General features: G+C 37.5%; 1 protein-coding gene and 1 non-coding gene across 2 annotated transcripts in view; one reads left to right on the top strand and one right to left on the bottom strand.

Annotated features, from left to right (window-relative positions):
* The first annotated feature begins 5,775 nt into the window (after window positions 1-5,775).
* Window positions 5,776-22,657, top strand: part of SLC15A2 (solute carrier family 15 member 2) — a 36,559-nt gene continuing 19,677 nt past the window's right edge. The window contains exons 1-7 of the mRNA XM_055315833.1: window positions 5,776-5,927; window positions 7,744-7,831; window positions 8,416-8,557; window positions 13,710-13,802; window positions 14,913-15,012; window positions 16,804-16,894; window positions 17,394-17,471. Coding sequence (XP_055171808.1) covers window positions 5,790-5,927; window positions 7,744-7,831; window positions 8,416-8,557; window positions 13,710-13,802; window positions 14,913-15,012; window positions 16,804-16,894; window positions 17,394-17,471 — 730 coding nt within the window. The 5' untranslated portion in view covers window positions 5,776-5,789. The remainder of the gene's footprint in view (window positions 5,928-7,743; window positions 7,832-8,415; window positions 8,558-13,709; window positions 13,803-14,912; window positions 15,013-16,803; window positions 16,895-17,393; window positions 17,472-22,657) is intronic.
* Window positions 9,643-9,746, bottom strand: LOC129504052 (U6 spliceosomal RNA). Its single transcript, XR_008663288.1, has one exon. It is a non-coding gene; the product is annotated as a U6 spliceosomal RNA (small nuclear RNA).

Below are 22,657 nucleotides of genomic sequence, written 5' to 3'. Positions count from 1 at the left end.
AACATTTTACATGGAAATGATCTCTCAGATGCTGACCAGTAGAGAAGAGCCAAGAACTTAGCCCTAGTAGCCTGAGGTTGTAATCCTTGTTGGGGAAATGACAATTGAGCTGAGGCTAGACAAATACACAGCAGGAACCAGAGATTCCCCAAGCTGTTCATACACTCCTAACTAACCCTGGAGCTAAGTGCTTGTGCACAGGGCACTGAAAAAGGGCCTGACAAAAAGTAAAATCTGGGAAGACAAAAACAGCCTAACCTTTGAACTCTCTCCTCTACACACGTGGATTCATCAACAAAGGACAAAGCCTTAGTGGTTCAAGATATTTGGTCTTTGACTACTCCAGTAATATATATTGCTTCACTTCCACTTCTAAATCTCACGCAAGTTTTTCTAGCCTACACCCATCCAGAGAAGATGATTCCTGGAAATAGTTCTTAGCTTAAACCCAGCTGACAATAAACAACCCTGAAACTGGAAACAATTCAAATGTCCATCAACAAAAGAATGGGGAAATAAATTGTGGCATATTTACATAGTGAATTCTACTGAACAACAGGGGAAAAAAAAGTCTTGTTACAGACAATAAAATAGATGAATCTCACAGACATAGTGTTGAGCAAAAAAACCAAACACAAAGAATACGAACAATATTATTCCATTTATTTTAAATTCATAACAAAACAAATCTATGGTGATAGAAGTCAGAAAAGTGATTACCTTGAGGGATACAGTTTGGGAGACAAAGGGAAGCAGCAAGTATCATTCTCTGAAGGATTTCAGCACTGAGGTGCTAGAAATATATTACATATATTTTATCTTATCTGGGTGATGGTTGTGTGAATTGCACAAGTAATAAAATGGAGTTTTACACTTAAGATTTGTGCATTTTAAGTTATATTTAATTTTAAAAGTCCAAATACAAGGTCATTGAAAAAAATATTTGCAGCGCAATGACAGCATTAATATCAATAATACAGATTTTATAAACTTACAAGAAGGGGAGAAACAACTCACTAAGAAAATGAACAAAGGAAAAAAATGAACAAAGGAAATGTATAGGCAGTTCTAAAAATTCTAAAAACATATGCTTTTGTCTTGGCAATCTGAATTCTAGATATTTATCCTTCTAATACATTTGACTTATATACAAAATTATTAGGACTATATTATTTATAACAGGAAACTCTCAACAACCTGGAAATGCATCTTTTTGTTACTGATATTTTGAAATTATTTGTCTGGCCACAAACCCTTTGACAGATGTTTGTAATATGAATATTTTCTCCCACTCCGTAATTTGTCTTTTCACTCTTAACATATATTTTGGTGAATGGAAGTTCTTAATTTTAATACTGTCCAAAATATCAATTGGTTTTCTTTTATAGTAACCATATTTTATGTCTTATTTGAGAAATCTTAGCATACTCCACGGAGAACATAAAGATGTTTTCCTCTAAAAGCTTTATTTAAAAAAAAAAAAAAACCAACAGATCCTTAAACTATACAGAATTGTTTTTTATGTATGGTGTAAGATATGTAACATAAGAGTTGTAAGATACTTAACATAGGGTTAAAATTAATTTTTTTCCCATATGGATATCCAGATGTGGTGTTTATTGAAAATGCCATCATTTCCCCTGCTGCACTGCATTGTCAACTTTGTCATTAATGATGTCTCAGCAGGTGCTCTGTTTTGTTCCATTTGTTGCCATATTGTGTTGATTCAACTCTAATTACAAGTTTTATAATAGGTTTTATATTGGGTAGTGCAAGTCCTCCACTATTATTCTTCAAGATTGCCTTTGCTAGTCTTGGCTTTTTATTTTTTTTGTTTTGTTTTTAAAGATTTTGTCTATTTATTCAGAAGAGACACAGAGAGAGGCAGATACATAGGCAGAGGGAGAAACAAACTCCATGCAGGGAGCCCAGTGTAGGACTTGATCCAGGACCCCAGGATCACACCCTGAGCCAAAGGCAGAGGCTCAACCACTGAGCCATCCGGGCATCCTGCTATTCTTGGCGTTTTGCATCTCCATATGAATTTTAAAAATCTACTTGTCATTTTCTACAATCACAAAACCTATTGAGATATTGTAATGAAACAACAGGTTGATTTAGAATATTGACATCTTTATAATCTGAAATTTCTAACCCATGAGCATGCAATGTCTATTTATTTAGATTTTTTTCAATTTCTTTCAATAATATATCATAGTGTTTAACATTAACATTGAGGTCTTAGACATCTTTTACTAGATTTATTTCTAGGTATTTTTATAACAATTATAGCTGGTATCACTTTTAAAATTCCCTTTTCTATCTGTTTTTGCTGATATTTAAGTAAATTTACTTTTGTGTACTGATTCTTTTTAATTTTTTTTTTTTTTTGAGAGAGAGAGAGAGCATAAGTAAGTGGAGGGGCTGAGGGAGAGGGAGAAGTAGACTCCTCACTGAGTAGGGAGCCTGACCCGAGGCTTAATCCCAGGATGCTGGGATCTTGACCTGAGCCGAAGGAAGACATTTAACCAACTAAGCCACCCAGGTGCCCCTTGTGTACTGATTCTATATTCATATACCTTGTTAAACATGTTCTCTTTTGATTTATTTCTCTTTGACTATATTAGTGTCTATCATTTTAGAGCTTCAGTCTCCTTTCTGAATATGAGTATAAGATAATCACTCTACTAACATAACCACCAAGGCCATAGTATTTTTTTACTCTTACACTGATATTTTACATTCTTCCACCTTTATTACCTCTTTTGTCTCTGAAGAGTTTATGCTCATTTCTATCTAGGACTTGCTTTTCTCTTTGATTTCTTCCTTTTTATTCTTCTGTCTGGTTTCAACTGAGCAAAAATGATAGGGTGTAAGAGACACCATGATTTATGATAGAAAGGGCTATAGAATAGGCCACAGGTAGCTAGAGTTCTAATACTTGCTCTGTCCCTCTGAGCTCTCCTCTAATACTCTATAAGCTAGACTAGGAGAGGGATTTCAAACCAGTGTTCTCTAAATTCCTGTCATAAGAATCAACCTAGGTGCTTCTTAAAAAACAGAGATTCGGGGGATCCCTGGGTGGCGCAGCGGTTTGGCGCCTGCCTTTGGCCCAGGGCGCGATCCTAGAGACCCGGGATCGAATCCCACGTTGGGCTCCCGGTGCATGGAGCCTGCTTCTCCCTCTGCCTATGTCTCTGCCTCTCTCTCTCTCTCTATCATAAAAAAAAAAAAAAACAGAGATTCGATAGCCCTGGTGGTGCAGCGGTTTAGCGCCGCCTGCAGCCCGGGGTGTGATCCTGGAGACCGGGGATCGAGTCCCACATCGGGCTTCCTGCATGGAGCCTGCTTCTCCCTCTGCCTGTGTCTCTGCCTCTCTCTTGCTCTCTCTGAATGAACAAATAAATAAATCTTTAAAAAAAAAAAAAAAAACAGAGATTCTTGGATCCCTACTTAAATCTATTGAATAAGAATTTTCAAGAAAAAGGCCTGCAAGTCTGTGTAGGTGTATACATGTATGTGCACATACATATGCGTACATACATATATATGTGTATGAATTATTCTGGAATATATATATAAATACATTATATATATGAAGAAATAAATATATATGTGAATGGATTACCCTACATCACTCTCACCATAAGGGAACTTTAGTTTACATAGGACAAAATTAACTTTCCATCTCTGATATTATTTGATTCTGTGATTGCTTGTATTATATTACCATAATCAAAAGTAGAGCTTCATCTAAAAAAGGAATATCAGAGAACCAATACTCTAAAGTTTGGTATTTGGGGTACTTTTGAGCACAAATGAGTCGGTGCATTGTATCTGTAGGTGTGTTGTATCTATAGGTTCTCTGCCAGGTCAAATGCTATTCTAGAGGTAAAAGGCCAGAGCAGAGGGAACCATTGATATAATTAGATCTTCAAGGCATTTCAGGTTAACTTGACTAATAAATTATGACTATTTATTTGTTTTGTATTCAAAGTTATAACCAAACTAGGTCAGAAGGAGTAATGCTTTTTGAAAGAATAACTTTTTTTGAAAGCTTAATCATTAATGCCACAGTCAGAAATGAAGCTGGACTCTTCTTTGGTTAAAGGTTGGTGGGGGAAAGGAGTGATGAGTGAAAAGATACGGTCAAAGTCTGAGGTAGAGTTTGCTCTGGGCTTGTTCATCAACAAATTACTCAGATAATGTAAGAAACTTGCAAAGCATAGAGTTATAGGTTCTCTCTCATATTCTCTTTTTTTTATATATTTTTTTTAAATTCATGATAGTCATAGAGAGAGGAGAGAGAGGCAGAGACACAGGCAGAGGGAGAAGTGGGCTTCATGCCAGGAGCCCGACATGGGACTCGATCCCGGGACTCCAGGATTGCGCCCTGGGCCAAAGGCAGGCGCCAAACCGCTGAGCCACCCAGGGATCCCCTCTCTCTCATATTCTCAAATAAAATAATTCTCTTGTTTTCTGATCTCCTTGTTGATTTAGCCCTCATTTTTCTTATAGCTCTCTGGTGATTCTTTTTCTTTTCACTAACAACTGGAGGGGCAGCATACTCTTTTGTTCTTCTTTTACTCCACTGACTTACTGCATAAAATGCATCTATCATCATCATACTTGTTCTTGTTCTTCCTCTGATAAGGGCTAAATATTCTATTCTGGAGTCATTTGGGATTCTATCTACTAAGTATTAAGGAAAATCATGTTTGCAATAATACCTAGAAAGTAACTAGTTCATGGGGTACCTGAGTGGCTTAGTCAGTTAGTGTCATGATCTTAGGGTCATGGGATCAAGCCCTGCATAGGGTTCTGTGCTCAGCAGAGTCTGCTTGAGATTCTCTCTCCCTCTACCCCTTCCCCCAACTTGTATGCATGCATGCTCTCTAAATAAATTAATATAATTTAATATTTTTAAAGGAAAGTATCTGTTTCATAATGTTTGCTCAAATTGAATTTTATTTATTAATGAATTCATCTTGAAGTGATGAAAACACAAGGAATGAATTTAGTAAAGAAGAATGATTCGCAAATGTGCATCACCATAACTTTTCTCTCATTTCTTTAGCTCCATCTCTTTAACTTTTTATAGGCTATTTCTAGTTGAACTTCATTATGTTGAAAACCAAAATCAGTATCCTTTCTGTCTTTGCAAATTCAATTTTGTGATGACTTTCCCTTCTCAATGCATTTCAATTCCCCTATATTCCTACATTTCTATTTCCATACCCTCCACTCCTGAATAATGACCACAGGCATTACTGACACAAATCTCCCATCTCTCATGACAGTTAAAATTCCAGATCTGCCTCATGTCTTTGGACAAATTACTCAAACTCTTGGGAGATTAGTTCCTATAAAGTGGGAATTGTGCTAAGAATTAGAGACAGATAGAGATGATAGATATATTATTGTTGGCTAGAATAGATGTTCAATAAATGGCAGCTACTGTGACCCTGAAATCAGGTTTTTTTTTCTGAAATCGGTTTTTAAATATATACTTGAGGCATTCTTAGCTGTTTTGCACTCTTGCAATTCCCTAGCACTATCTTGCCCCATCTTGTGCTATGTTATTCTTACTTCCTCATGCTTGACCTGTTACTTAATCATTATTTTGAACTAGTCTTGGAGACCCAGCCCTTTCTTTCCCTATAGCTTTGTGCTTTGCTTTGGGCCAGGCAGTTACTGAAAGCTGACACGCATAGGGTTAAACCTAGTTCACTCCCAGTGTCCGGTTTTACAGTAGGCTGGCAGCTGTCCCAACTGCCTACCAAAGCCAAATGCTTGAGGAGAGCAAGAGTAAGGAGCCAGCTATGAATCCTTTCCAGAAAAATGAATCCAAGGAAACTCTTTTTTTACCTGTCTCCACTGAAGAGGTACCATCCCGACCCCTCAGCCTTCCAAAGACGCCACCTCCGGTGAGTCCCCAGATTCAGTTCTGCTTCTGACAGGAACAGAATTGTTCTTTTGGTTCTACTTCTTGGCCTCTGGAGCGTCAGGCTGAGCTGCATTAGGGTATCAAAAACTATTCTCACTTGGAGTTAGAATTAACCTGAAAACCAAATCTAAACAGAAGTTTCCTTTACTTAGGAGAAGCAGCAGGAAGAGTAGTTAGGAGTTCTTCAGTTGGGATCCAGGACTTTGCTGTATCTCATTGTATATTCTGAGTTTCTCTGGGGTGAAAAAAAAGAAGCAATTTGAATATCCAGGGAAACTTGGCAAGCATTCTTGCCTGGAGAACTGTGTGTGATTGTTCTTTCTTCACCAATATAAAAACTCAGCCCTTAGTTCCCCCTGTATTCAGAATCTTATGCTGGACACCAAAGTTTTAGAATACATCCAATTTCTGTTATGATGTGTGCCAGTTTATAGTGGAGGACAGGACAAAGAAACAAAGAATAGTAATGTTGGTATTATATAGTTGTTAAACACTTCCAAATTCACAATGTCATTAAATCTTCATATCAAAATCCTGTAAGTGGAGAGGATATAGCAATAATAGTCAATATTTGCTGAAGTGGTGGTAGAATTCTCATTTCTCTGGAATAACAGAATTGAACATAAAGACAGGTTTAGTGGCATCGCCAGCATCAGTATGTTAATACAGCCGTTGCCAGTAGTAAAGTGTGTTAATTAAACTCCAGGTTTTATAATTCTCAAACTGTGATGTGGGAAGGTGAGAAGCCAGTTTATTGTGTCTTTCAAATAAGTAAATATATTAACATGTATTAATATTTAGGAGGATTCTTCATATCTATCCATAAGGTAAAAAAATGAAAATAATTTATTACTTTATTATTTATTTAGTTAATTATATATCTTCTGGTCCTAAACAATTTAAGGCTGCTTACAAAGATGCATATATTTCTTATGAAATAAGAGGCAATATACATTTCATGATGAGATTTGACTGTCCCAAGTACAGATATCTCCATCCCCACCTCAGATAGCTATCTTAGGTAGGGATCTGAAATAAGCATAACATTCATTATACACTGACTGATATGGTACATGCTATAGCATAGTCCTTTTAATGTCCAATAGGATTAAAAAGAAAATGTTACAGAATGTCTTTCATAGGAAGAGTGGACATTTAATGTTACATGATTTAAGAACTCTCTGCCCAAGTTTAAGATGATCAATCAGCTTACTGTTAGGAATCTAACTGGGTTCTGAGGCTGGCTCTAGTAGGCTCTGAATGGGAAGCTTATCATATTGCCAGGATTCCTCTCAGCATGATGAATAGGGCAGGTGGGGACAAGAGAGGTTAGTTCAGAACAGTAGCGCTAAGGAGGTTAGTGACCTGTAAATGTAACTGCTTGGACAGCAAGTGCTCCATAGGCTAATTCTTTGTTCTTTTCTTAGAAATAAGTATGATTTTTCATTATCCTGCCCAGAGCCACAGGCTTTTCAGTTAGTAGTTGTAGGAAGATGAGCAGGTCCTGGTGTCTAGGATCAAGGAAATGTCTGAGCACTTCCATATCAAATGAATCAAGAGCAAAGGAATATTCAGAATAGCTTCTATCACTCCTAAGTCAGCAACGCAAGCACTTTCAGTGTGCTAATAGCTGTTTCATGAGGAGTCGGAGCCATTGCTTCACATTACCTATCATGGTGATTTAAAATAAATAAAATTTTCTGTTTAGAGCAATCTAAACAAAAAGGGAGTAGGAAAGCAATCTAAAAAGGGGGTAGGAAAGCTCATGCTTGAACCATTGTCTTTTTATTTCATAGAAAATCTGTGGCTCCAACTATCCACTGAGCATTGCCTTCATTGTGGTAAATGAATTCTGTGAGCGCTTTTCCTATTATGGCATGAAAGGTAATTTTCAAGGTCTTCCTTTACTCCACTCATCCTCATCCACATCCCAAAGAATGTCGTCTTCTTTATGCACTTATTTCTCTTATCCACCCTTCTCGCCTTCATTCAAATTGGTCTTTTCCTTTGGCCAGCACTGCCAATAAATACCTCATGGGATTTCACCTAATAACTCATACAAGCCAAAAAACAGACAGACCTAACAGAAACCAGAACACAGTCTGTAATAATAAAAATGTGAAAACTTCCATTTTCGCATTTATTTCTCAAGTTGTGAACTATATTATTGTTGGGGAGAAGGTAGGGACATTGGAAGCACCATATGATCTTTGTGATTGGCTTAAATGCTGCTATGTTTGCATATGAACTGAAGGGAGAAGGATTGCATTTGTGCAGGAAGCATAGCCCCATTCTCTCTCATAATTCCCATGGGCCTGCTGCTACTGCCTGGCAGTCACCCCACAGTCACTTCACTAATATGAGTGTTGAAGCTCGAGATCACCTTCAAAGACAAGAGATAAAATGCACTTCTGCATAAATCACTTTAATGCATCTATCTTTTTTTTGTTTTCCCTATTCCACCTCAGCTGTGCTGACCCTGTATTTCCTGTATTTCCTGCACTGGAGCGAAGATACTTCCACATCTATATACCATGCCTTCAGCAGCCTCTGTTATTTCACTCCCATCCTGGGAGCAGCCATTGCTGACTCATGGCTGGGAAAATTCAAGTAAGGAAGATGGGTGGGCACATGGCAGATGCATTGTACAGAGGTTTTGCCACTTCTAACATCTTGCTTCCAAACAAGAAGATACTTACATCATCTATGACAAATAAGCATCTCTCTAAGACTAACAACACAGAAAGACTATTTCTCTTCATTATCAGTTTTTCCAATTTTTTACATCCTTTCCAGTCAGGAATTGTTTTTATTTTTATTTTTCCTAAATCTGATTTTAATCTTCCATTCTGTAGTTTAAGATCAATTCTTGTTTTGATCTCAGGGATGATAAATTTCTTACCCACCGGGAAATTTATAATTTTAGAGACCTCAATGTGGTTAGTTATTTTAAATACTCTCCATCTCTTCTCCGGATTAAGTCATCCTTTAGTATATTCTTACGAGTTCCTCTTCTCAGCTGTTTTACTGTTTCTTATCTCTAGCCTCTTTCTGTGGTTTCCTTCTTAAGAATACAATAAATATTTCCATGAGTTAGGCTGATGGTCTATTCAGTTCCATATCTTTTAAGTCTCTCAAAATAGCACCAAGAGACATTTATGGGATAATGTTTTAGTTGTCTCCTATAGTATTATCCTCATAGGCTAAAGATGGATCTTGGCTGTCCATCACCAAATTATTTCCTATAGTCTTGTCATCTATGGATTTGTTTTAATTAGTATTTCTCAAAGTGCATTTTGTTGAAATTGGTTGATAGGATACAGTGAGTGTAACATAGGAAGATAAAGCTCTCATTGTCAAGTAAGTTTTGAAAATACTGGGCTGCATAAAGTTAAAAAGATTTCTTTACTGCATGACTTCTTAAATAGTCTTTAACATGCTAATAAACATGGTACGATCTGTAAGAGAAGGTTATGGTATGTAGTGATTCCTATAATTATTGACCATGGAATAGTTTTTCAGAATATTTTGTGGACCTAGTGTTCCAAGGAATCCTCTTTAGTAAACCTTGGTTTATATCTTGCTTGGGCTATATATATATATATTCATTGTTCTAAAGTGTTTAATCAGCATTTAATTAATATATAGCTACAACCATACCACAGTAGTAAACACAGTTTCTTGACTTGAGAGAAGGATGGTGGGAAGGTGTCTAAGATTTGCGTGTCATCCTTGCTCAGGGGCCATGCTGATCTCTGTATCATTCCAATTTTAGTATATGTGCTGCCGAAGCGAGCACGGAAGGTGTCTAAGATTTATGTTTGCTATTATAGGATGACCAAGTCCATCCAGATAGGAGATTGGCACTATATGAAGAATAAAAAGTGTAAGCCATGGTCTTTATTCAATAAATAAATTTTATAGAATAAAAGACTCTCATACATGACATAGTACTTTCATTCATTTTTAAAAAGACTTTCTTCGGGATCCCTGGGTGGCGCAGCGGTTTGGCGCCTGCCTTTGGCCCAGGGCGCGATCCTGGAGACCTGGGATCGAGTCCCACGTCGGGCTCCCGGTGCATGGAGCCTGCTTCTCCCTCTGCCTGTGTCTCTGCCCCCCCCCTCTCTCTCTGTGTGACTATCATAAATAAATAAAAATAAAAAAAAAAGATTTCTTCAAAATTGAAGCATACTGAGAGGCTTAACTGCATGCTAGAATAATATTTTTTATGTCAAGTTGCTTTTAAAAAGAGCCAGATGTTTTTAGTAATAATCTCTAGTGTGGTTTTTATACCCTGTAGCCCATGCCTATGGATTCATGCTTACAATCGTTCTCTTAAATGTGTTTATTGCCAAATATGCTTTTGGATGTCATCTCTACAACTCTCTTTTCTTTCTCTGAGTAGGTCTAGAGCATGTCCTTTCCATCTCCTCTTTTTTTTTTTTTTTTTTTTGTCTCATCAGAGCTGACCCTTTTCATGCTAGGTCTCTTTCTCTGCCATCATTTCACATACTCCTTCTCAGTTCCTAAGCTCTAATTAACCATGGCTTTGGTGGTGAAATAAAACTTAAAACTTCCTCCTCTTGACTTTCCTTTGTCACATTAACCTGTCTACAATAAAACTAAAGGAACACTAGGCTATAAGTTAAACAGTAGAAGCTCTAGACCTAACCCTAATACTAATTAATTAGAACATCACTTTACTTATTTATTTTTTTCTTTTTAAGAGAGAGAGAGAGAGCCAGAGAGAAAGCACGTGATCAGGGAGGGGCAGAGGGAGGAGAGAGGGAAACTCCAAGCATACTCAACATTCAGCTCTGACATGGCACGGGTCTCCATTCCACATGTCCAAGATCACAACCTGAGCTAAAATGAAGAGTCAAATGCTCAACCAACCTGGCCACCCGGGCACCCCAAGAATGTCACTTTAGGAATGTCCTTTCTGGGATTTCACATTCCTCATTTGCAATTGGAAGATTGGTCAAGTCTATCCAGAAGGGTTCTATTTCCTATGCTTAGCATTTCAATGACCTCCTTTCAAATGCAGAATGTCCCAACTATCTTGACTTCTTTCTCTTTCTGTTAAAGTTTCCTGCCAATAGCTTCCTCTCTTATATTCTTCGTATCTTAGACTAATTCCCTGAGCTTTTCACCTAAAAGGTTGCTTAGACTCTACTACTCTAACTCACACTCTTGTTTTTTTCTCTCTGATGATCTACCAGAAATCATCGTGTTTGGGTTCATGATAGCTGACCTTTTCTCAATCTCTCTCTCTCTTTTTTTTAAGATTATTTATTTATTTATTCATTCATGAGAGACACACAGAGAGAGGCAGAGACAGGCAGAAGGAGAATCAGACTCCCTGCAGGGAGCCCTATGCAGGACTCAATCCCAGGACCCCGGGATCATGCCCTGAGTCAAAAGCAGATGCTCAACCACTGAGCCAACCAGGTGCCCCTCAATCCTTTTTATTCCCATTCTACTTATTCTTTTTGTTCCAACAAAGAAAACTTTTCTCTAGAAGATGCTACAAGGCCTTTTGGGAAAGCCTGCCCCCTCCCTCTGATGTTAATTGCCTTAATCAATTAATGCCTTAGATTAGTCACCCAACCTCTGATACCCTACTTGCCATTATAAACCCCCTAAAGTCCCTTCCCTGGAGAGCCAACCTAGAGAGATTAGGCATTTAGAACAAGAAAGACACAACTTGAGACTGTTGGCATCTCCAGCCTCTCTCTGATACTTTCATTTCATTCTTTATATTCCAGCATATAACACTTTAAAATCACAGATGTAAACCATATAATTTCCAAAGTTCCTTCTAGTACTACTACTTATACTACTTATTCTACATATATATAAAGAGAATGCTGATGTAGTAATGCACATAAGGAATATATTGTATATGTGGTAGTATGGCATATTTCAATGTGTAAATCTCTATATATGTTCTTCCTGGAATTCCTCACTGTTCTACTTCTATTTGCCATTCATATTTCTTGGACAAATAATACAGCAAGAAGTTCCTGCTTACTTATCTCCGGGCAGTCTATTCATAGTCTCTGACTCCTTTTTTACCTTTGGGAACTTGAACATGAGGTAACTGTGATGGGGATTACAATTAACCCAAATGTTCAAGTGACCAGGCTAAACCTGAGAGCCCTTTATCTTTCTATATATCCCAGTGGTTGGGCTTAGGGAAAGTTCTTTGTGTTAGCCATCCCTTTTTCCTGTTTATCTGGAGGTTTTTCTCGACCTCTATTGGTTCCTAGAGTCAAAGACATTCTTTGATAAAAACACCTCAGGTCAAAGTATTTTCTTGTCCTAGTTCTCCTAGTTTTAAAAAAAAAAAAAATCATTGGCTGCAAATCCATCCTGTGGATACTGTGTATGTGTGGGGGTAAGTGAGGGACAGGTCAAATATAAAAAAGGAGCTTGACGGGAATGCCCATTACCTCCAACACTACAGGGTAAAGAGTTGCTCTCTCTTTTTCTGGTCTGTTTACTTCATTGACCATTACTATTTCTATGTACATTTCCAGGCAGTTCTTTCCTCCTCCACGCCTTCCTCCTCCTACTCCATTTATCCTGGCATTGAGAACAGTATGAATTCTGAGTCTATTACTTAAGTCTCTCAAATGTTTTTTTTTTAGTTTTTATTTAAATTTTTGTTAGTTAACATACAGTATAATATTGGTTTCCGGGGATCCCTGGGTGGCTCAGCGGTATAGCGCCTGCCTTTGGCCCAGGGCGCGATCCTGGAGTCCCAAGATCAAGTCCCACGTTGGGCTCCCGGCATGGAGCCTGCTTCTCCCTCCTCCTGTGTCTCTGCCTCTCTCTCTCTCTCTGCCTATCATAAATAAATGAATAAATAAATAAATAAATAAATAAATAAATAAATCTTTAAAAAAATATATTGGTTTCAGAAGTAGAATTCAGTGATTCATCACTTACATACCACACCCAGTGCTTATCACAGTGCCCTCTTTAATATCTATCACCCATCTAGCCCATTCCCACCCACCTCCCTCCATCAACCCTCAGTTTGTTCTCTATCATTAAGAGTCTCTTACAGTTTGTTCCCCGCCCCTTTCACATATGTTCATCTGTTTTGTTTCTTAAATTCTACACATGAGTGAAATAGGGTATTTGTCTTTTTCTGACTGACTTATTTCACTTAGTATAATATACTCTAGCTCTATCCAACCCATTGCAAATGGCAAGATCTCATTCTTTTTGGTGGCTGAGTAATATTCCATTGTATGTACACACCACATCTTCTTTATCCATTCATCATTTGATGGACATTTGGGCTTTCTCCATAATTTGGCTATTGTTGATACTGCTGCTATAAACATCAGGGTGCATGTACCCCTTCAAATCTGTATTTTGTATCCTTTGTGTAAATACCTCATAGTGAAATTGCTGGACCATAGGGTAGTTCTATTTTGAACTTGTTGAGGGACCTCCATACTGTTTTTTAGAGTGGATGTACCAGTTTGCATTCCCACCAACAGTGTTAGAGGGTTCTCCTTTCTCTGCATCCTCGCCAATAACTGTTGTTTCTTGTGTTGTTAATTTTAGTTATTCTGACAGGTGTGAGTTGGTATCTCATTGTGGTTTCAATTTGTATTTCCCTGATGATGAATGATGTTGAGCATCTTTTCATGTGTCTGTATGTCTCCTTTGGAAAAGTGTCTACTCATATCTTCTGCCCATTTCTTAACTGTTTATAGACTGACTGATTTAACTGTCTCAACAGGACAATCATCTACCTCTCCTTGGTGTATGTGCTTGGCCATATGGTCAAGTCCTTGGGTGCCTTACCAATAATAGGTGGACAAACAGTACACACGTGAGTAAAATCATGGAATAAACTGAACCACAGTTCTATTAGACAGATAAATGTCTCACACATTCATTACAGGTGATTTTCTGTTTTCTTACCAGAGATGTCCCTTTATTTTCCAACTTATTGTTTTATTACCAAAGTGGTTAGAAAAAAAAGTACTTTATGACCAGTTGGACTCTTTCCTACTTTATCTGTCCTCATTTGTTTTTATTAAACATTTGGAGACTTGCAGAATGCCTAGCTAGTATCCTTTTCATAAAAAATCATATGCTTAAAGACAATTATTAGAATCATATCCCCCATATTTCCTCACCTATTTACCTACCCACACATCTGTACGCTAGGATTAAAAATGTGCATAATATTTATTTTAATACATCATAGAAGTCCTATTCAAAGCTTAGATTATTTCCATCTATGTGTAGTTCCATATATTCCAGTTGCTCTGTCCCTTTTTACTTAAGCTATTGATGTTTATTGGGCCAGAGGCATTTGATACATTCTGATAGTCAGTTGATTCAGTAAGTAGATAGGATTACAGTTGCTCAAGAAGTAGATCATAGGTATTCATGTTTATAATGTGGCTATATATGTATTTATCCAATGAGTTCAGATTTTTAAATTTTAATAAATATTAGATGCCTCCTTCTCTGTGTTCCATCAAAAATCAGTAACAATTCTTCTATTAATTATAATGAATTTTAACATTTTGTTTTGTGGTTAGTAAGGGTATGTGGGATAGGTGTTTATAAGATCCTTCTATTGGTGTATCCCTTAAATTAAGATGAGAATGAGAACCAGTGAATTAACTTTGAAGTTCCTATAGTATCTGCCTCTGCCTATTGCACCCAAAGGATAAATGGTACTATCCAGAGACAAAACCTTCCTATGCAATGCATACTTTCTAGCAAAGACTCAAGGATCATAAAGATTCTAAGTGTCTCTGGGTCTCTCTGAGGAGTGTAGGTAGATGGAAAGTGCCCACAGAAATGTGAAGAAATGTGAAGGGGGTCTTTGCCCTTTTATAACTTTTTTTCTCTTTTATCTCTATATTCAATTTCTGCAGTTGTGTTTAGTATCAATATGGTTAGTATCCTTGCCTCTCCATTTCAGAGTCCTATCATTGGTTGGCCTGAGTCTAATAGCTTTGGGAACAGGAGGTATCAAGCCCTGCGTGGCAGCTTTTGGTGGAGACCAGTTTGAAGAAAAACATGTAAGAATCCTGTTATTTCTGTGATTTCAAGAATGTAGAGCAGGCATTAAAGATGTACCTGGCAGGTAGCTATTTGCCAAGATTAAAGTAAGTCACAGGTCAGGAGATCTGTTCAGTGGTGGGTACTGGTCATTAATAGAGAGAAACATTGGAATATGTTCAAAGGAAAGTGACCAGGGTGCTGAATGGACTGAAACACATCTTATGAAGAAAGGTTGAAGGAATTAGGAATTCAGCCTGGATAAGATAAGAATTAAAGAAGATATTATAGCTATCTATAGATATTGGAAGGATGTCAGTAATTAAACCAGAATTAGTGGGTGAAAGCTATAAGAAGTGTTTTCCTCAATGGAAGGAAAATTTCAAATAGAGTTTAAAGTAGTGAGTTTACTCTCACTTCAGGTATTTTAAAAGAAACTTAGTAGGCGCTTCAGGAATGGGAGGTGATGAGCAGTGTAGGTAGGATCACGTAAGCATCTCTGGCTGAGATCCCATGAAAAGGGAATATGATCATTCAGAATAAAACAGAATGAGATTTTATAGATGAACTTGTCTGGATGATCATTCCCTCTTTCCTAAATATTTTCCACTATTAGTTGGGTGGGTGGGGGGGACCAGTATGAATAAGCTAAAAATGGGCCCAAATGAGGAAGCTGTCAGAAGTAAGCAAGGCAAATAGTCTATTCTTAAATAGGCAACATTTCTGGCTTCCTCTCTTAGCCCTCAATTTTCTTTTTTGCCTGTCTTCATGTATTATTCCCTCATCTATAGCTACGTCTCATGTTTCTGGTTTTTCTCTCTCTGTTCTTTCTCTGTGTCCTGCTTCTTGTGTTTCTCCTACCCTTCAGACCATTTGAGCTATTATTTTATATTATTTATCTGTCCGGGGTACCATAGATCATAATTGCTTGCTGACTGGAGAAATACCGACCTTTGGCAGCCTTTGGGATTCTATGCACAATGAACTATACAAATAGGTGAGTGGAATAGGTTTAAAAGGGGACCAGAAGAGGAAGCAAACACACTATGAATACTACATTAGGGAAGGACAGATTATGCTATTGTGTCAGGAAAAGACCGGTGGTGCCAGAATGAGGCATAATGAATAAAGCATCAGCAACTTTATTTTAAAGTTGCTTCATTTGGTAACTGCTGCACAAAGGCATTTCAGTAATAAGTCAAATCCACCTCCAAGTTTCCACTAACCACTTCTAAGCCCACGGATTTCTTTTCATATTCTTTGGCAGACTTCCCATAAGCACTAGGGGAACTACCTTGCTTAATCAACAACTTAATCCACTGTCCTGTGTTCTAGTGCGATTCCTACCACACATTCCACAACATCTATTACTTAACCCAGTTAATCATTCACTTAACTAATTCAGTCTAAAAATATGTTGAGTCTGTAATATATGTCAGGTGCTATGCTAGGTAGTAGGGATTACAGAAATGAATAAGATATGATTTCTGCTTTAAAGGAACTCTCAGCCTACTGAAGGAAACAGACATTTAATGCAAAGAATCAATATTAGAATAGACAAGTGGCTTAGTGTATAGGATGATCATTTTTGCCTAGGAGGGGTATAAGAGTGTTAAAATGTTGGTACGGGGGTTTGAAAGATGAGTAAATGTTTGATTTATGTGTTAAAATATCAGATGTGATTTTCAGATATCATGGAGACAGTATCTGAATCTGTTTCTGTGTATGTACCTACAGCTTAGTCTGAATATGGGGTGGATATGAAGCTAGAAGACACATTGCGCTGATGATTTGTCCTGGTTTTTTTTCAGGCAGAGGAACGGACTAGATACTTCTCAGTCTTCTACCTCTCCATCAATGCAGGGAGCTTGATTTCTACATTTATCACACCTATGCTGAGAGGTTAGAATCTTTTCTGAGGGACCTCGTATAAGGTTTTCCTTTAGCCAGTCAAAAATCTTTTCAGGGCTTCCTGATGTCTATCTTCTCCTTTTACAAGGGCTTAAAAATCTGAGGGGATTTTTTTAAAAGGATTTATTTATTTATTTATTTATTTATTTATTTATTTATTTATTTATTTATTTATTTATTTATGATAGACATAGAGAGAGAGGCAGAGACACAGTAGGAGGGAGAAGCAGGCCATGCCAGGAGCCCGACGCAGGACTCGATCTCAGGACTCTAGGATCGCACCTTGGGCCAAAGGCAGGTGCTAAACCGCTGAGCCACCCAGGGATCCCTGGGATTTTTTTTTTTAATCTTGATTTGTCTGCCTCAAAAGAAGGATTATGGATTAGGTGATGAGAAGAAAGAGGATGGCTCTGCCTACGACCTCACAAACCTGAGCTTATAGAATAGAAAATCAAAGACTCAAGATTCAGAGTAATTTTTTTTTTTTTAGGAGATGTGCAGTGTTTTGGGGAAGACTGCTATGCATTGGCTTTTGGCGTTCCAGGATTACTTATGGTGATAGCTCTTGGTAAGTGCACTGGGACAGGGAAAATTAATAACCACTGATGCCTGCTACATCAGACATACCATGTAAGCACTTTATACAAACCATTTTATTCAATCCTCACACTAACCCTATTAGGTAAATATTACTGTAGGAACTTTCTCTAGATATTGGAGATAAATTAACTGAATGAAGTCAGAAACTTTAGAAAGCGGGGAATAAAGGAAAGAAAAGGAAGGAAGGAAGGAAGGAAGGAAGGAAGGAAGGAAGGAAGGAAGGAGAAGAGAGGAGAAAAGAAAAGAAAAGAAAAAAGAAAAGGAAGGGAAGGGATGGAAAAAAGAAAAGAAAAGAAAAGAAAAAGATACCCAAGGTTATATAACTAGGAATTTCCTGGAGATCTTTTTAAAAAGACTGATCTCTGTCCCCCATATGGGAGCAGTTAAGTCAGTATCTCTGCACATTGGGGCCTAGGTATCTATAATTTTTAAAATATCTAGATGATTTTAATGTGTATTCAAGGCTTAGATCCACTGCTCTACACTACTATATGTAAAGAAGCAAGGAAGGTAATGAATCCTTTCTCTCAAACTAGCTTATTTATCTGGTAATTAGAAGGCATTTTATTTTATTTTTTTTTTTAAAGATTTTTTTTTTAATTTTTTTTATTTATTTATGATAGTCACAGAGAGAGAGAGAGAGAGAGAGAGAGAGGCAGAGACACAGGCAGAGGGAGAAGCAGGCTCCATGCACCGGGAGCCTGACGTGGGATTCGATCCCGGGTCTCCAGGATCGCGCCCTGGGCCAAAGGCAGGCGCCAAACCGCTGCGCTACCCAGGGATCCCCTAGAAGGCATTTTAAATTCTTCTAAAGTAGCTTCTAGGTTTAGCTGTTTCTGCTCTCCTGGCAAGGAGTTTTCTCTTGATCAAAGAGAATAAAGTGGATTGGATAAGTAGGTGGAAACTGGTGCAGCTTAGATCAAGTGCATTCTCTTTACCACTGACAACTCAGTAATGGAAGAGTTGCTTAGTTTACACAGTCTAAAGGGAATCTTGGACGTGATTGTTCCTAATCATTGACCTGGAAACCTGTTCTCACTCTGAACCTTTGAGTGATACACCCCCCACCCCCCCACCCCTCCACCCCTCCACCCCGGAAGATATCCAGTCCAAGCACATAAAGAGCTCAATAGAGGAAGAAAGAATGCAGAAACTCAATGTTCAGTCCTGATTATTTTCTACCAGGGGGTGCTTAATAGTAATAGATTCTAATTCCAATTTCAAGTTAGTTTATGTGTTATTCCAGGAGAGCTGTGATGATACATTCCTTGCTTCCTTCTTCTGTTAAAGCCAAACATTTTCCTAAATATTGTCCAGATTTTCCACTTATTAGTGCTATGTCTCCTCTGGATCATGGCATAATAGTAATATTAACATATTGGAGTAATTATGAAGATCAAAAGAATAAAGTGAAATGTTTTATAAATTATGAAATGTTAAATAAGTACTGTTTGCCGTCCGTACTCAGCAGTTCAGTTTCCTGGGTACCAACAAATAACTCAATTCTCTGGCCTTTCATTATAATTTAATTAATTTATTTTTTCATTCACTGATTCAACGCACACTTATTTAATGAACTTTTATGTGTCAGATCCTTTGCTATCTATTAGAGTCATACTGGTGAAGAGAGTCACAGAGCTTATGCTTTGAAAAAACTAACATAGTCCAGCAGGTAAAAAGGAGACAGACATAGTAGAAATTTACAATATAGTCAATGTCACAACTGAGGAAGTATAGAGAAAGCTATGGGATCACATGGAAGGGATGTCTGACTAAAACTCTGAATGAAGATCAGGGGCAGCCGTGGTGGCGCAGCGGTTTAGTGCCGCTTGCAGCCTGGGGTGTGATCCTGGAGACCCGGCATTGAGTCCCACGTCAGGCTCCCTGCATGGAGTCTGCTTTTCCCTCTGCCTGTGTCTCTGCCTCTCTCTCTCTCTCTCTCTCTTTCTCTCTGTGTGTGTATGTGTGTGTCTCTATGAATAAATAAACAAAATCTTAAAAAAAAAAAGATCAGAAAAAGTTTGCCTAAAGAAATGGTATCTAAGGTGAGACCTAAAGGATTAGCAGCAATTAATCAAAGAAGTCAGGATATCTGTAGGACAAGGAGGTGAGACATAATTGTGACATATCTGAAGGCCTTAAAGGAATTCAGACTGCCCCAGGTATAAATGAAAAAGATAAAGAGGAGAAACTTAACAGAAATGAAGATAATGAAGAGCCTTTTAAATCATTAAGGAATTAGAACTTTATCTGGAGAATAGTAGGAAGCTACAAAAGGATTCTGAATAAAGAAGTGATTGTTAGATCACAGTCCCTGACTGTAATATGGAAAAAGAATTGGTTAAAGGTGAGGCAAGGATATTATTTATCTTGATTACTGAATTTTTGGCATTCTTTAAGATTTTGTGCTCAGGATAAGTGATTCACTCAGCTCAGACTAGTATCAGCCCTGGTAGAATTGACAAAACTTGATATGATTGGATAAAGTGATGGAGAAAATAAGTCAACATTGAATGTAGGTTTCTGACTTGAACAACTAGGTAGTAGTGGGATCATCATACTAATGAATTTAGTTTTGGACATGTTACATATTAGATGTCCTTGAAACATCTAATTGGAGTTATCAGTTATCTGGAAATACAGTTTTAGAGCTCAGAAGAAATATTTGGACTACAGGTAAAGATCTAGAGCTATTAGTGTATGGATAGCAATTAAGCCATGAAAATAGATGAAAGGGTGATGGGCACTGAGGGGGGGGCACTTGACAAGATGAGCACTGGGTATAATACTATATGTTGGCAAATCGAACTCCAATAAAAATATACAAAAGAAAAAAATAGATGAAATAATTAAAAGATAATAAGATTAAAGTAAAAAGAGGGCTAGGATAGAACTCTGAGGAATACCAGCATTAAAAGATAGGTAAAGAGTAGGGCACCTAGGTGGCTCAGTCAGTTAAACATCCAGTTCTTGATCTCAGGATTGTGAGTTCAAGTCCCAAATTGGGCTCCACACTGGGCATGGAGACTACTTAAAAAAAAAAAAATAGGCAAAGAGGAAAAGAAAAGCCAACAAACGAAACTAAGAACGAGTGGCCAAAGTGGTAGCAGTTTTAAGGGAATTGTTCAGAGTAACAAATGTTACTGAATGGGCAAGTGAGATCAGAGAGAAAAATGCCCATTGAATAGAGCAACAAGAAGGTATTGTTGAACGTCAGTTATGGTAGATTGGTGAAGATCCAAAACTGTTTAGAGTGGGAAGTGAATAAGAGGTGAGAAAGGGAAAATGGTATATATAACTGAATGTGACATGGAGTCAAGAGAGGATGTCAGGCATGCTTAATTATTATTAGGGAGACTCTAGTAGAGAAAGACATTAAAGATGTAAGGAAAAGATAGTATAATTAGTACGAAAGCACACATGGCAGGATTACCTTTGTAATGATGAGGAACGTCAGAACATCACCTTCAACTAACTGGAGGGAGGAGAGGATAGGTGTGGGGATACAGGAATTAATAGGTTCGGTGGCAGGAAGTTAAGATAATTTCCATTTGATGGCTTCTGTTTTCTTTGTGAAGTGGGAGGCAATGAGGCAATATCCTCTACAGCAAGGAAGAACTAGAAGAGAAACTTAAAGTTCCTATTCTTCTTTAGTTAAGTGGCCTTGATGTTCAAACGTGGTCTTATCCAGTTTATCACCTGGCCTTCCTTTTGTTACCCCACTGTCCCCTACACTATTGAAATTTTTAGCCTCTTTTTAGGATCATTCTTAGTTTCAGGAGCAATCTTTTTTCCCCTCCAGAATCTTCCTCTTGTCTAGATACCTCTTTATCTGCCCACTTGTCTCCCAGGATTAGCATCCTTTCTCTTAACCACTTTTTTTTTCTGTCAGCAATAAGAAGGCTGTAGTAGATAAAGGGTAATATTTGGAGAAGCTTTGGAGAAACCGAGAGAATGATTTAAAAAAAAAAAGTGGTCAAATGAATATGAGAGGAATAGAGAGTTTAGAAAGTTAAAGTAAGGAAAAGTAAGGGGATTCAGGCATTCTGGTGCATAAAGATACTGGAAAGTGCTACTGGTCACTGACAAAGACATCTTGGTAGAAGATCTACTAGAGGGACATGTTGCTGGAGTTGAGAAATCTATTAAGGAGGAAAGTACATCTGGGATGGTACCAAGATAGAGTCTTCCTGCTGATTTTAGTTAATAAACTTGAAAAAAATATATTTACTATTTAATAATTACAAAAATAATATCGTCTAATTTCTGGTCATTTGGAAAAAAGAAAGAAAAATGAGAAAATAAAATTAGCTTATAATTATCTGTGGAGATGTGGTTAAAGAACATGGGGTAGGGATGCCTGGGTGGCTCAGCAGTTGAGCATCTGCCTCCCTGCAAGGAGCCTGCTTCTCCCTCTGCCTATGTCTCTGCCTCTCTCTCTATGTCTCTCATGAATAAATAAATAAAGTCTTAAAAAAAAAAGAACATGGGGTAAGGAAAAGAGAATAAGCTCAAGTACAATAGTACGGAAGAGAATTTTTTTGTAGGAATGATGAATAGTGGTTAGAATGTAGAGTACTTAAGAGAAAATAATGAAGCATAATGTGGGAAATCGTAGATTGAGGTGAGCTCTACAGAGGCCATATCTTTTTTATCTTTAGTACCAGGAGTGCCTAGCACAGTGTATAGTGCAAGAATGAGTGGATGAGATGCTTTATGGTGATTAAGAGCATAAATTTTTGAGTCAGGCAGGCCTTAGGTCAAAAATGCAATTTCTGGCATTTTCTAGCTATGTAATTTGTACAAATTGCCTAATTTCTTTTATCTTCAATTTCTTCAATAAAATGGAGAGAGTAGTACATATTTCTTTTTTCAGGTTAAATCAGTTAATGTATGTAAAATGCTTAACATTTTACATATAATAATAAACTTTAAAGATGGTTAGTGATAATAATAACCATCAGGATAATAATGAAGTTGGGAAGGGCTTTCATGCCAGGAGTTTGGGCTTTTTAGGTAGGTCCTGGAAAGAAGGATTTAATTTGGCATCAGATAAGAGAAGGAAGAAATCAGGGATTGAGAAACTAGTCGGTAGCCATTTTTCTTTTAAAGGTTTTATTTATTTATTCATGAGAGAGAGAGAAAGGCAGAGAC

This window comes from Nyctereutes procyonoides, unplaced genomic scaffold (genome assembly GCF_905146905.1).
Source record: "Nyctereutes procyonoides isolate TBG_1078 unplaced genomic scaffold, NYPRO_anot_genome, whole genome shotgun sequence".
NCBI lineage: Eukaryota > Metazoa > Chordata > Mammalia > Carnivora > Canidae > Nyctereutes > Nyctereutes procyonoides.
Note: the sequence above shows the minus strand (reverse complement) of the source record. Positions and strands in the feature narration are given on the sequence as shown.